The sequence below is a fragment of the Bombus huntii genome, chromosome 8, assembly GCF_024542735.1.
Source record: "Bombus huntii isolate Logan2020A chromosome 8, iyBomHunt1.1, whole genome shotgun sequence".
Lineage (NCBI taxonomy): Eukaryota > Metazoa > Arthropoda > Insecta > Hymenoptera > Apidae > Bombus > Bombus huntii.
This window is the reverse complement of record NC_066245.1, coordinates 5,074,578-5,089,424: the sequence shown is the minus strand read 5'-3', so window position 1 is coordinate 5,089,424 and position 14,847 is coordinate 5,074,578. Positions and strand designations below refer to the sequence as shown.

The 14,847-nt window shown below is 40.0% G+C and overlaps 1 protein-coding gene across 9 annotated transcripts in view; it reads right to left on the bottom strand.

Moving 5' to 3' along the window:
* Positions 1–14,847, bottom strand: part of LOC126868569 (transient receptor potential-gamma protein) — a 99,107-nt gene that overhangs the window by 83,910 nt on the left and 350 nt on the right. For 5 of the 9 annotated variants that reach the window (XM_050624170.1, XM_050624161.1, XM_050624163.1 and 2 more), the window contains exon 1: positions 11,541–11,875. The exons of 2 other annotated variants lie outside the window; for them this stretch is intronic. Coding sequence is in view for 4 of the 7 variants with exons in the window: in XM_050624161.1 (XP_050480118.1) it covers positions 11,541–11,543 (3 nt within the window). In the remaining 3 variants the exon portion in view is untranslated. 2 more of the 9 variants (XM_050624166.1, XM_050624165.1) reach the window with 1 other exon arrangement.

The following is a 14,847-nucleotide window of genomic DNA, read 5'->3' as shown; positions in this document are numbered from 1 at the left end:
GATTCTACGCACAAAAATAATCAAAAAATGTAGAATAGCCTTTTCTCACTTAATTAAGGATTACCTTGGTACATGCGTGACTGATAAATTCTCAAATTTAATTTTCTCGGAAACGAAACACCACTACGGAAAACAAAATGTTACTCTATACTTTCAACTTATTTCTGTATGTAGAATCACCATCTATAGTACTACGGGTTAGGTATACGGGACACCCTGTAGACAAACTTTCCACCTAGAACGATTCCAGACGTGATTAAAATCGTACGGTTTGCATTGATTAAACTTCGACTCTTGATCTTCTCATTATCGGAGCCGAAGGTCGGAGGAAAAAGCCGGAATGCGTACTCATTTTCAAACATTCCACGAATAGTTTTCGATACTCTGGGCCGTCCCTGCACGCTCGTTGAATTTTCTATTCACATTACTGATGAGACATGGCAACGGATATTTTCTGGAATTCCGAACAAACAAGATTCCATGTTTCACGAGTATGTTTCACGAGTATGCTTCACGAGTATATTTCACGAAGACGTATTCCGCTTCTTCGAGTCCTTGGTTCCCTTGTTCTACGCTCGTGGGACCCCCTGGTGCTATCCTGGCACATCCATAAATACACGCACGCAATACGTGTGCACATTTATCCGATTCTTCGAGTATACCAGAGACAGAAACTAATGCAGGATTTTCATTTCCTATATCTGTTTGCACGTAGAGATTTTCAAACGAACAATGTAACAAAACTTTGACGAACGCTGAACGAACAATTGAGTATCGTTTTTGTCGGTGTCAAACGGAAACGAAGAAGCGTGTGCGTTTGAATAAGTTGAAAAATAAAATGGGAAAAGACTTGCTGAAAATCTTCGCATCGCTACAGTCCACTTGGTAACAAACGAGCGACGCATGCAACCGGAAATGGTGTTTTCTGCACTGCTGGCACGAGAATAAGGATAAATCGTGGTTCATATTGGCGCGTGTGAATTTCAGGGAAATTTACAATGGAAGATCAATAAGATATTTAAATATCTCCAGCTGACTTGAAATTGAAAAATATTTGGCAACAAATTACGATATATCGTGTCACGTACATTTATATACATTCTATCGAACTGATGCGAATTTAGGAGAAAAATTGTGAATACAGTAGAATCTTCTTTACTGAAGCAGCCGTTATCTAGACGTTTTATTGTCTCAACGGCATACTTCCTATTAGAACACGGTATGCAAATGCAGGAAAGCATTCGAACGTACGTAGAAGGCTTTTATGAATACATTACGTGTACTGTAGGAAACATTTTGAAATTTCCCCAACACTGTTACGAGACTCGACTATTAAAATCATACTTAGTAGTAAAGCAAAACAAATTTAAAAATGAATATTATAAGCTATGAGATACCTATTTATTTCATTTCATTTTGCCATAAATATTAGATTAATCCAAGTGCTAAATGCTTGTTGTTATATTATATTATTATGAAAAATTCTCTTATCCAAACAGTATTGTCGCCCAATTATCATTATACAATTCGTATCACGGTGGTTCTACCATGTACGAATTTCTCATTTTAATATGGTACAACCGATGGGAAAATCGATCGCTGCGTAAACCTTGACCCCGAGAAATTCGAGAAGCGATTTATTTTTCGTTCGTCAGTGACAGCTTCACCTTTTCCGAAGATCGGTGGACCGTGTTTCCGGGACGGTTGCGCGGTCGTTTAAATTCCGAGAGCTCGTGGATCGCGTTGAAATCATCGATCGTCGCGTTCAAAGCGTATTCTGTTCGGCCTGTCCGCGGCGGAACGCGTGATCGATTGAAAGAGTAATTGCGGTTGTCTGGCTGGACTGATTCCAGAGCAACAAGTTTTGTTGCGTGCCACTGAATTGCAGTCGATGGCGATGTCTCGAAAAAACGTGGGGAAAAGATATTCATGAATCAGCTAGGAATCAACACGGTGCGTCGTCGTTGATTTCACGGAAATTTCAAACGCTTGTCACCTGTCGGATTAAATACTTTAAGCTCTAAATCGCTTTGAATTCGGTTGTCCGGAATTCCGACCGAGATTATCCCGGTTCACGCGACCGAACATTGGTCGATCCCACGCTGAATTGGTAATTCAGTGACGAAGTTCGAGATGAAGCTCGCAGAATGAATAACTGCTACTAGGAAGTCGAGCTTTATAGTCAGCGTGAGAAACCGACTGCTTTAATGTTCGCTGCTGATTCTCGTTTACAGAATCGATATCGCTGTTGATTCTCGTTTACAGAATCGATATCGCTGCTAATGCGTCGCGATGGCCATTTATCTTTGGGCATTTATCTTTAATTATTAGACAAGTGTGATACGCGTCGCATACACTTCACACTCAGCGACAACGGTGCGAAAAACGAAGACCGATAATTGCAACGAACGTTATATTATTTGCGTCTCTGGTAACAACCGATAGATAGGATTAATCCTTTAACGAGAGAAAACTATTTAATTACAGCATTCTATTTCGAGTGGTCGACGTACCGCTCTTTAACGAAATGTTTCGTAAGAGCTTGTATTGTCTTCCTCGTAAAGTTCACTCGTTTGTTTCAATGTATTTATATAACTATAATTAATATAACTATACTTAGTTCTATACGAAGATCACAAGATAAAAAAGATAAGTTAGACTTTTCGTATTTTATTGAGGCACGACTTATTATTTAACGAAGTCTCGTTCTCATATATATGAAACTCGAATTAAATTTCTCGAAATGAAACGGGAACTCTTTTCGTCTTTGCCGATACTACATTTCCAGTTCAGGTTTGCATACAATTTCCCTTTGCCAATGCAATGCAATTATGCCTGCATCGCTGTCTGTAACAGACCTCGTTATTTGGTAGAGTCAAAGGTAATTACAGTCACCCGAATATCGCCAGCCTTTTATTTTACAAATATCCCGCTCGTAACTCCGCCCGTTCGTTTATTATTCATCGCCTTGACAATTCTCGAAGTCTTCCTTCTGACAGAAGACCGCGATGTCAATGAAAATGTTCCTTTCGAAATTTCGTCAGCACGCGGTAACGCGTGACCAGAATCGGAGAACGAACCTCGATATAACGACAAATGCAAATTGGATGATTCACCAGAGACTGATTTTAAAGTAACGCGACCAATAGAACGAGGGATGATAATAGTCTTTTATTTTCTTTCTTCTTTTTTCGATTCGATCCTACGATTCATCCACGACAAAATTCGAATCGTTCGGTCTGCTCGGCTTTAATTCAGAATCATCTCTCTGCCTCATCTCTCTCATCCATGCGTACGCGGTTTGATCGTCGACTTTAAATTTCCACGGGGGAACGCGGACCTAAACGGAGGACAGAATTTCATGAAAATTGAGAAAGTTCGGCCAAACAGCCGGAAAAGTTCCCCGACCCATCGATCCAATTCAAAACGCATTACAGCAATGTTAAGGGATTCCCGCGGCTGACGAAGGAGCAGGTCGCGGGCAACGAAGCCAGTTAAGGACACGAGCTGAAGGAAGAGCGGCGAGAGGGCTGTGAAATGGTTGGAGTGGAATCAATGAGGATGGCGTCGCTCTGGGGCGTCGACGTTTAGCTACTCGCCGGCGCTGCCGACTCCTCGCGAGATTCCTCCGCATCCTCAAACATTCGACACGGAGAAGGTAAACAGAAAGGGAATTCGTTCGATTACAGCGATTACCTTATTACCCTTTCGTTGAATGGGTCGTTGATCGAGTTGGATATCGAACCGTCGTAATTCAACCTCGACTAAAATCGAGACATTTCAAAGAAACTTTCTATTCGAGCGAATTTCATTATTTCGAGTAAAAATAACTTGGGTTCTTTTCCGAAACCCGTCCTACGGTTCGCTAACTGATAAAGTTTAGGGTACGATGGCAAACGATAGGACAGAAAGGATTCGCGATGTTGTTTAGATCGTTGCAACATTTAACTTGGTCCAAGTTCTTCCTTCAAACTCGTGCATATCCAAAGTGAAGTTGAGGAAGTTTGTTTGTAACGTGGGACAATTCTGCGTTACTAACTCGTTAAATTCATTGAAACTGTCGTTGCTGCACTGTTATTGTGTAACTAATTAGGAGAATACGAACTGTTTCTGGTAATTGGTGCTAAACATCAGGAGCACCGAGTATTCATCGAAACAAGCAAGAAGGTCTCAACGAACGTGGGTTAAATATCGTTAGTTTTGGAGTTACAAGACGCTCGAGTATGAATACAGATACCTAAGTTTATTAAAGCTTTTTGTTTGCTTATTTATCATTTCTTGCAACTTTCTGCAACACTCTGTAGATACCGGAACAGGCGGCACGGTTCTTTGAACTTGCAAATGACTAATATCGCAGTTAAATATGAATCAAGAGTTCGAGGGGGGACGAACACGCGCGACAACCTTAATAAAATGAAATAGACGAGATCGCGGTTACTCTTAGGGTTGCTCCGCGCGCAAACGTAATTGCATCTTTCGCCGCGTTAATGGATTCCATAGAAAGTTTCGCATTACTCGTGACAAGATCGGAAGGCGTCACGCGTCACGTTACATCGTACAGATCATTCTTAACGACGCATACGATTTTATCCAGAATCGTTCTTATTAAGATATGTTTAATTTTGTGTGCTAGACTAGATTGGCCGCGTAGTAGTGACACGCGTATGTGAATATGAATGCGTGGAAGTATGTGTGTGCGCGGCGTCTTAAAAAACAGATGAATGTAATTGTTCCGTTGGTAGTTTGGTATGGAAGATGGTGAGACAAAGTGCTGAGACGCGTGCAAATGTATATCGGCGAAGATCCTGGGAATCGTTTATTAAATAAATCTAAAACTATTCTAATATGAATTCTAAGTGTAACCTTAGTGTTCCTTTACTTTTATTTCGGCAATTAAGATGCACAATTCTCAACAGTTCTATAATACAATAGAATGTCCAGTACGCAAACCTTCCCCCAACCGAACGTTCTATCAACTAAACGATATTTCTTACTCGTGTCGTCCTACGATCTCGTATCTTGCCTGTTCTGTTATGATATTATGTTAAATTGAGAAATAAGTATATCTAGACTCTGTATAACTATGGTTTATGTTGATAAATTAAAAGTAAAAGAATATCAATATTTAGCCACGTATAGCTCAGCAAGATTGGAAAGAAATTATATAATAATGCACAATAAATTATCATTTTTTATAAAAAAAGATAGTGTCATAATTTCAGCCGTTCAATTATCCGAGAAATACGACTGTCCAATTTTAATTCGGTTAATCGAGACTCTGTAATTAGGACATTGGAAATTTTACTTCTATTGTGTACAGTCGTCAACGCCGAAACAGCGGATGAATAATTTTTGTTGTCGTAAAATCGTCGATTCCAGTCTGACTGCATTCAGAAATTTATGTAACGACATAATGTAATTTGCGATCGCATGGTTTCAGAGGTCTCGACCATCTCGCTGCACGAGCGACGAATAAAATAAAATTTATAACGACGACGTGCGACGCTCGATACGATTTCCGACTGATGATCACGCGAAATTGCTACCACAAAATTAATTCATACGTGACAGCTTGTTATCGAAACATATCGTTGACCGATTATCGAGTACACGTGTATTTTCCAACACCGTGTAAAACATCGCGAAAGCGGCAGAAGTTCGCTTCAGCGGTTGAATTACCCCGTGGTTCACCGTTCACTTGCGATTTTACGCCACGCAATGATGATATTTCCCAGACCTTCCACCCAGAAAATTTAAATTTCCGTTGTAACAAACTACCCTGGCTGCTAATTTGCATACGCATCGACTGCTACCTGTAAATTGCACGCATGCAAATACATAGCTATGCGATAGATGCACGTGCGAGCACCATGACATTGAACGTACAAGTGTATCGAAGCTTCGTGTCGATATAACAGATACCACACGCGTAAGTACGTGTACCTATCCGTGTTTTACATTGTGTACACACTACTACGTACATGCGTGCGTGCTTATACGATCCGTGAGCATCTATTACGGGCATGTTGAAGCGCCGGAATTATTTCGCACTAATCGTCATCTCTGGATCATGTGACTCGTAATTTCGTAGGGCTGCAAATAAGCGGTATATGCCGCACCGTGTCAAGGACGAAGCAATCATCTTCCTGTAACCTGTATGTGGCATTTAATTTCCGGGTGCAATGGTAGACGGCGTTTTGCCATTCTGAAACGACCCCGCTGGTAGCCAGCTGTGCTCGAGAGATCGGTCAAGTGAGTTCGATCGAACTGTAACTTTCTTAAATTTCGTTTGGAAGAAAGAACGAGTAGGTACGATGGGGAAAAGTCGAGCGCGACAAAAATGTGTGCTTCGAAAACGGGAATATCGCCGTGTGCACATGCAATATACACGAGACGATTCACCGGAAGCTTTTATAGGATACGAGCACGAGAAAAATGAAAGGAAAATTGTGCCTCGTGAATACGTGTTGCTGCAATTCTAAGCAACAAATCATTTTGCTCGTTAAATTTCTTTGGGGCGACGCGTGTCGCGGTAATTTTAGAAAAGTTTGAAGGGTACCATTTCTTTATCTATCGGCGCAAGGTCTTTCGACGTTAGAGAGCGAAGCGTACCGTCGCGCGGTTAAATTATATCCCGCAGGTTTTAACCTACACGTAATAAACGATACGGTGTTCCATGGCTCAATCCTCTATCCTACGCGAAATATAGTTATTTTCGGCAACTAATCAATTATATTGCGTTTCTTCCCCTTGTGAAATCAGTCATAATATATCGCACGATAATCATTCGATCGTATTAAACATCTACTTCCAGACATCTCTACGATATTTATTACTAACGAGTTCAAGACACGTTCTCGTTAATTATATCTTCACTGCAAATAGATAGAAAAAAATTTTAAGGATCGTTCGAAAAATTCGTAACACTGTTTAATATTAAATGATTAATTCGGAAATTCTTCCTAGGTAAATATGCTCCAGCATCGTTTTATCACAGAAACGTTACCTATTTCTATCGAAATATTCGGCGCACGACGGAATATGCTCGATGCTAGTGGAAAACGGTAGTCTAGAATGACCCAAATAATTGAGCGCTCCGATAACCTCGATTCAACCGATGAAGAAGAATGAGAATAGGATAGTAAGAGTCCGGCCGAGGAATAAGGTAAGAAGATAGCAGACGAAGAAAAGGTGCTACGGTTAAAGTTCCTCTGAGTGTCCTCCCCCTTTTCTCTTTCCTCGTCTCGTCATTTCATGGTATTTTAACGAGCACTTTTGTGCACGACGTTGAAAGGGAAGTCCGAAGTTGTGCCTGCTCGTTCTGTAGTCTAAAAAATTATAGTATAGCCAAATTACAGCAAATAATCGGGTATCAAAAGACAAGACGTAGGTAGGGCAATATTCTACACTCCTTTATATCGTTCACGAGCCGAAACTGACGAAAGAAGAGATTTTATTTCAATTCGAGTACTATGTTTCAACTTTTGAATTTTACTTCAATTATTTCACAAGTATGTTCACCATGGAGGCATTTAAAAAATACAATTTTACACAATTTGTTTCACGAATTAAAGTATTATAGATTTAGGAGCTTAAGTATACAGTTCTATATGGGTTTCTCATAATCGGCAATGTCACGAACCAAGCGATATATTGTTTTAAATTGCTACTATTTTATGCAAATGCTCTTTCCATATGGAGAATAATGTCAAATAGAGAGACAGAGAGAGAGAGAGAGAGAGAGCAAGAAACAACGAGCCGTTCGTTTCACGATTAACTAAGCTTACATAGAATTAAACGTTGTGGATGTTGAGTTGAAAGGAAACGAGTTTCGCAAACGTAACAGCTCGACGGAGATACAGAAGAACGTAACGTGGTCAGACGACCTGGGGATATGTCGGATAAATTCGTGTAAACATGTCGTAGTCGATCAGAGCGAACGCATATCTCGAGATTGAAGTTTGTATATAAATGGACAGGCGTGTGGTCAAATAAAATATCAAAAGTTCAACTTACGCCGTAATGCTTCAAACAAACTAAAACCGGGAAAACCGAGATAAAATACATTGGGAACGTAGGGTTTCGATAAACTGGTTCGTCGTTATCGACACGATGACGGTGAAATTATCGACGAGTGCGGCTAAGGGAACGTCTTACGATTTTCTTCGCAGAAATTACTTCGCAAACTTACGTCTATCGAAACCTTAAATTCCCCTCTGATGGAATTAGGCCATTGAAAACTCTATAATACTAGACTCTGGCTAGAGAAAAGTATTTGCTGGAGAAAAGTATCGGAACGATGGTACCGCAACGCGAGACAGTTCGGCCTGTTTCGTACGGTACAAATGCAAATGGCCACTTTTCCGTAAGATGGATTTGAAGTGCATCTGATTTCGATTCAAGAGTATGTCAGTTTGGGTGCGTCATTCCCTGCGACATTTTCCATTTTCAAAATTCCATTATCGCATTCAACGTGCCTCTCGACTTCTCTTGTGAAAATTTTCAGTGGCAACTTCTCCTTTCATCGATGCTTCGAATTTTAACGAGCTCGAGCTGGTTAAAAATCTACGATAATACCTGACGTCTAAAGAATGAAGAGAGAACTGTCGAAATTAACGTGATTAATTATACCATTTAAGTCTGCCGGGAAACAGAGATATGTAGGTGTACTCGATCTGTTTGTACCGAGCACAGCGAAACAATGACGGTGATTACCAAGATGAATTTATTCATGGCGTGCCGTCTTTGAGGTAGTTCATCAGACAATGGAGAGATCCTTCGGGTTAAACTCGAGATCGTGCAGGTCGATTAAGAAATGCACGCGAAGACCAGCGTAACTAGGTTTCAGGTGTTCGAACCTGTGTACTAAAACGAGAACCTTGTACTTCTTAACAAAACGAATATAATCCACGCTTTTTAAAGCATTACCGTCTTCTGCTTTGTCGATTGAGAGTTATTTACATTTACGTTCAAATTACTCTCGGTGTGGAAATGTTTTTAGGAAAAAAAGGAAGAAAATATCTAAAGCTACTTTATAATTGAATTTGGATGAGATGCTTCTTGTGTTTCGTAGGATTACGAACGGATGAATCCGCGTGGATTACGTAACAATTTGCCACATGGCGCAATACCGGTGCTCGCATTTCTTCCTCTCAACAAAAAATAACTCACAACCGAATGATCTATGAAAGTTGAATACACATAATTCATGTCCGCCCTGTCATACTATGTAAACAAACATTTTTGTAATCAGTACGATGTTGATCGTAATATCGTTTGGAGGCAGTAAAAGTCTGCGAGTAAGCGTTACACCGACCAAGTTCTCGCTGTGGTATTAGAATATTAAAATATTAATCCTTTTACAGTGTAAAAATATTTTTACAGTGAAAAATATTTGGGAAACTTTCACTCCAAACTTGTTTGCTGTTTTGTACAATAACTTAACAATATCTGGGTATTCGCTTTCTCTCCAACCGTTCGATGATATTAAATGTTAATTTTATTTGAAATACAAGTTTCGAAGAAAAAAACATCGAAGGATCTTTGTTGCCTCGTGCTTAAGATCGAGAGCCACTTCACGTGAACTATCCACAACGTTTCTCCAGTTTAATGCCGGGATTCTCCAGATGGCTGGAGAATTATCGGCAGCCTATACAAAAATTAGTTGCCATTACGACCGATTATTCATGAAATGATCGAACGATCCGCTTAGAGCATTGAATGAAGATTCGAGTGTCTCTATCGAACGCGTTCCTTCTGCTTGCTTTTCTCGATGGCAACGTTTACAATGGCCACTTTCAAGTTGGAACTTTTTAACTAAAGAACCACTCCACATCCCACAATTCATCTGAAAGACTTTCCTGCGAGTGACATTTCTTCTTACGATATATCGCTTAATAAATTTCCTCGTTCACGTAACAAATTCGTATAGTCGTCGAAGAAGTTACAAGAATTAATTAATTTTTTCGCACGATAGTAAATCAGCAAGTTTTTTGATAAAATAAATGAAATTTTGCAAGTAAATTTTCTAAATTACGAGTGATCCGATTGTCTTATTTGACTTAGTATGATAAGATTGTAACAGACTAGGATACAAACTATGATTTGTGACATGTTTGTAACTTTTATACTATGTAACGTTACCGATTGATGCATCACTGTGCAACACAGGCCAAGTTCAGTAAGAAACGCGGTATAACGTGCCCCAATATAAATTCCATTTTGTTCGTTCGATAAATACCAATTCAAATAAACAGTTCGATAAATCCACGTATGTACGACGGAAAAACGCAATCGCGAAAAAAAAAGAGAAGGACGGAAATACATCTCGCGAAATGAGTCTCAAACAGAGCGGATAATTTATCGTTTAAAAAATGACCTCATATATTTATTCGAAATAGAGTGAAAGATTTGCGATTTATCGCAATCAGTTTACGAAATGATCACCTAATTCTGCATAATTTGCATTAATTAGTACCTTGATATTCTACAACGTTTGAAATTTGGGCGCCTGTGTAAATGTCGACATCGAATTAAATTATTATATAATCACGGAGAGCAAGGATTTTCGATTATACCATAACGCGAATAATATTTTTAATCGATCGAGGATAACACGATACTGAATGGAACTTGGGACGGTATTTCATCGGAAACTACGATTTATTTTCGCATGCACGCGGCATAACACGATTCCCTTTCGCTCGTATTTCGATACACTTTCATATAAACAATGACGTATACAGTTGAAGTACAGTTTGAGTAACGAAACTTTCGTCGAATCGTTTTTCGATGCATGGACCGTATTCTTTCGATATCCGTGATTAATCGTTCCACGCTCTATAAACTTCCACGCAGTTACTACGATCCGGACAGCCTTGGCAAGACTTCATTGCTAACCGGTCAAAATTAATTAAAGTTATTCGATCACTTTAGCCCGTCATCCCCCTTACCGTAACAGTTCAATCAACACGATAGACCTTTTTTGTATCTTCCTCGTGTCAAACTTTCGTTCGTAAAATGAACAGGTTTAAAATGAAGAAAAACCGAAGAACGTAGGACGAAAGTATCGATATATTCTCCAGTCATTCTTATCGTTCATTCGATATTTTGTAAATTATTCGAGCGAAATAGAATTCACGGTATCACTTGTCTAAAAATTTTGTTTGTGATCGATGATTTATCGATAACGAGCAGACGCGAGTTCTCGAGGTGAAATGATTCGAAATTACAAAGTGTGTTGTAAAAACCCGCGCAGCTTTTCACTGCAACGTTGCAACAACGATGGATTTTAAACTTTCTCTTCTTTCGGAAAACTTCGTTCTCGTTATAAATCTTGCTTACGAATTTTATACTTTAAAACTTTTGAAACTCGCATCAATTTGTTGCGTATTCTAAATGAAGGGTATCCGCGTTTTCGAAACTTGACATCGGCATGATCCGAAAATGACAAGCAATACCGAGGTTGAGAGGAACGTTCTCACTACCGAATCGCTACGTCTTTCATGCTCTGAATGATAATTTTGTTAAAATTTCCGTACCATGTCGAGTTCCGTCGTATCGTGGAATTCAATTCATTATGGTCTCAACGTTACCATTCAGAGTTGCCTCGTCGTTCCTCGAGTTTCGAGAAAAAAGAAAAAAGGAAAAAAAAAAAAAAAAGAATACAACAACGATAATCTGTCGCTGCGACGGCCAATACACTAAACGTATCATAGACTTTCGATCCAACTACTTTAAAAGTTTCTCAATGTACAATAGGAAGGGCGCGTAAACAAGCGTACAATAACACGATCGAAAATAACGAATGATTCACGAGGCGACTTCCGTTTGGCTCGCGCGAAACCGACTGTTAACGACGAATCGGTAGTATAACGGTGTAAATAAAGCGACCTTGACTTTCTGGCATTTCCGGGCAGCGATGGATCTTGATTGCTTTCTGAGTGCCTCCAGAGGAAACCGCTTTCCGCAGGATGCGTTCCAGCCGACTCCACCACGGCACCACTTCTAACTTACACTGCAGTTCACGTGATCGATGCGAGGGAATCACTGTTCGACGCGGGTAGATCACACGGTCACGCGACGCCTGGATCAACGCGGTTCTAACCGGGGCCACCGGTAGCCGCAATCTTTGAATGAAAATCGACGATAAAGCGCCAACACGTGGCTAAGACGTACAATATCGGAGTACCGAGAGTTAAGATTCATTCGCGAGACAGAGACGGTGATTAAGTGACAATTAAAGACAACGAAAGTCACTGACACGAGATCCGGCGTGAACACGCGAAAGTCACGACGGATGAATCGTTCGCGGCGCGGTCTGGGCGGTGACTGAGCGGACCGAGGCGTCTCGACGCACGGCGTCTCTCCCACCCCTCTCTCCACATCCTGCAAGCCTGACGGATACCACTTTTCGGTTGCTCCGTCGTTCGCCCCTGCCTTTGCCGCGTGACATTCGACGGTGTTGTGTTGTTATTTATTGGTACCGAAGTACATTCGACGCACTCGTCGCGAGACTCGTTCGTGTCTCGATGCGTGTTTCATGGTAGTTTTAAAGCAGACTATCCCTTCGTCTCTTGATGTCCATTTTCAACGAACGTAATAGAAAATGGATAAAAATGATGCGCGTGAGAACCGAACGACCGACGATAAAGACTATGACTAGCGCTTCACCGCGTTTTTTACGAGGGTACGTACATATATCGATGTTTCTCGCTAGCTATTAACCCCTGAGAAGGTATCTTGTTATCACGTAATATTGTTAAATATTTGATTAATAATTTGCGTCGAAGTTGTGACAATACGAAGGTGAAATTACGAATCTGAAGTTTTCCGATCTCGTTTCAATAATATGTAACTACGCCAATGATATTGCGAATAAGGTTGATTTTTTAACCGGTTCCCGTTCACGCGTTCAAGCACTTCATTACAACGGTTAATTTGTAAGAATTTAATCTCATTCTTATTCGGACACTTACTGACGGTATTTCTCGGGTTTTCGCTTCGACTTCTATATCTATCCACGTCCTTCTTTTATTTCATTGTATCTTTATTGTATAATTTCTGTTTTATTTCATTCTTTATTACATTATTGTATTTTATTTTATTCTATTCTATTATTTTTCTATCTTTACTTTGAATGTGTATTTTTGGTAAACCTATGGCCGTTTACTATTACAATATATAAAAATATATAAAACGAAAATTGCAGTAGAAAGTGGAGAATCAAGGGAAAAAGCTTCAGTTCGCTGCACCGCCACGGCGCCGTACGAATCGTGAACAAGTTTCAACTGGAACTTGATAACTATCGAATCTGACGGTAGATAATCCAATCTTCGCTTATCCTGCCGCTCCTTTCTTGGCTCTTTCCTCCTAAAAAAAGGTCGACAGTCGTCGTCGTATTTTCTGAATAAGCTTGTCCTCGTTCGTTCACTCGTTAATTCCACCTGCACTGCTTTTAAGAACGTGCTGTTTCCCGTGTTGGGAATAGAATTTCGCAAAATATTCAGAAGAATCCATGTGACAGAAGTCAGAATATTCGCATGCAAGTATTGACTGGAAATAATGTACTGTCTAACGAATATAAAATGTTCGACGAGGAATCGATTCGACGTGAGTGTTGGCTTCTCGACGTCGAAGCGCCTTCCAATTACTCTCCACTTGATCGAGCCATAATCCAAGAAGCAAACGTTTCTAGAAACAATTACGACTAAAGGAGCAAGCTGTTAATTTCGCCGAGCTGCCTGTTCGTCTTCCTGGTGACTTACGAACGAATTGCTTGTATTTTGACGTCGGAAACGTTTCCTATTTCGCTCATTCGATTTATCACCGTGAACGTCGTCTCGAAACGTAAGCGACTCGAAACGAAGGATAAGCTATTTACTTTGATAAAGTATACAACTAATTTAGAGTGTTTTAACAGCTTGTACAATATACGGTAGATATTCGATAAAAATACTATCTTTTTGAATAAAATTGTACGCTCTATGTACTTCGTACCAAATTATTTTAAGTATACTATTCTTTAATATCTTCAAGTAAAAGAAGCTGTTATTAATCACATAGATACGTTTAGAACTGAAGTTTAAATGTTAATTCATCTGAAGAACTTTTGACAAGGTATATAAGTACATTTGTTGAAAAAGTCCAACTTCTTTTGAGAAGATCACCTACTTTTATCGTGATCTGTTTTTAAAATATCCACTTTCCCATTTTTTAATCAAACGATGCAAATTTTTCGACGCTTCCCCAGTGACGTGTTTTTGTTTAATATTTTCCCCAGACAAATCATCTTTGTGCGCGGGACGTCGGTTGAAAAACATTCCACCCCCTGGCGGCGACTTTAATTTAATCATTCCAATACCAGTGGCGCCCTGTAAATTATGCGCATACATATTAAGCGGACCGATTTTTAAGACCGCTATCCCGATTCTTTCCGCGGCTATTAATTGTTCTTGGGAAAAATGGAAATTCGTCTTCGCAATTTGTTTCTAAGGGGCGCTCGCCGAGCGTCGAGCGCCGCTGAGATGCGGTCGGTAAGTTTCCTCGTTGAAACTTAACTCTGGTGCTCGACGCTGCATCGGTTAAGGACGCGGTGTTACGCGTCGAGACGTTGTTAATCGTCCCCCGCCTACTACGTCTTTCGTTCTCCTTTACCACTTGCTTTCCTTCGATCGTTTTATTGAGACTCGCTTTCTAACATTTCGTATCGCATTTAAGATGCTATTTCTCAATGTCGCGTTTGAGACGTATTAATTGCACCGATGTAAATCGCTTTCCAACAACGATTCATTTTGTTGTACTTTATATCGATGTTATTAATATCTTAACTTTATATTGATACTAAAT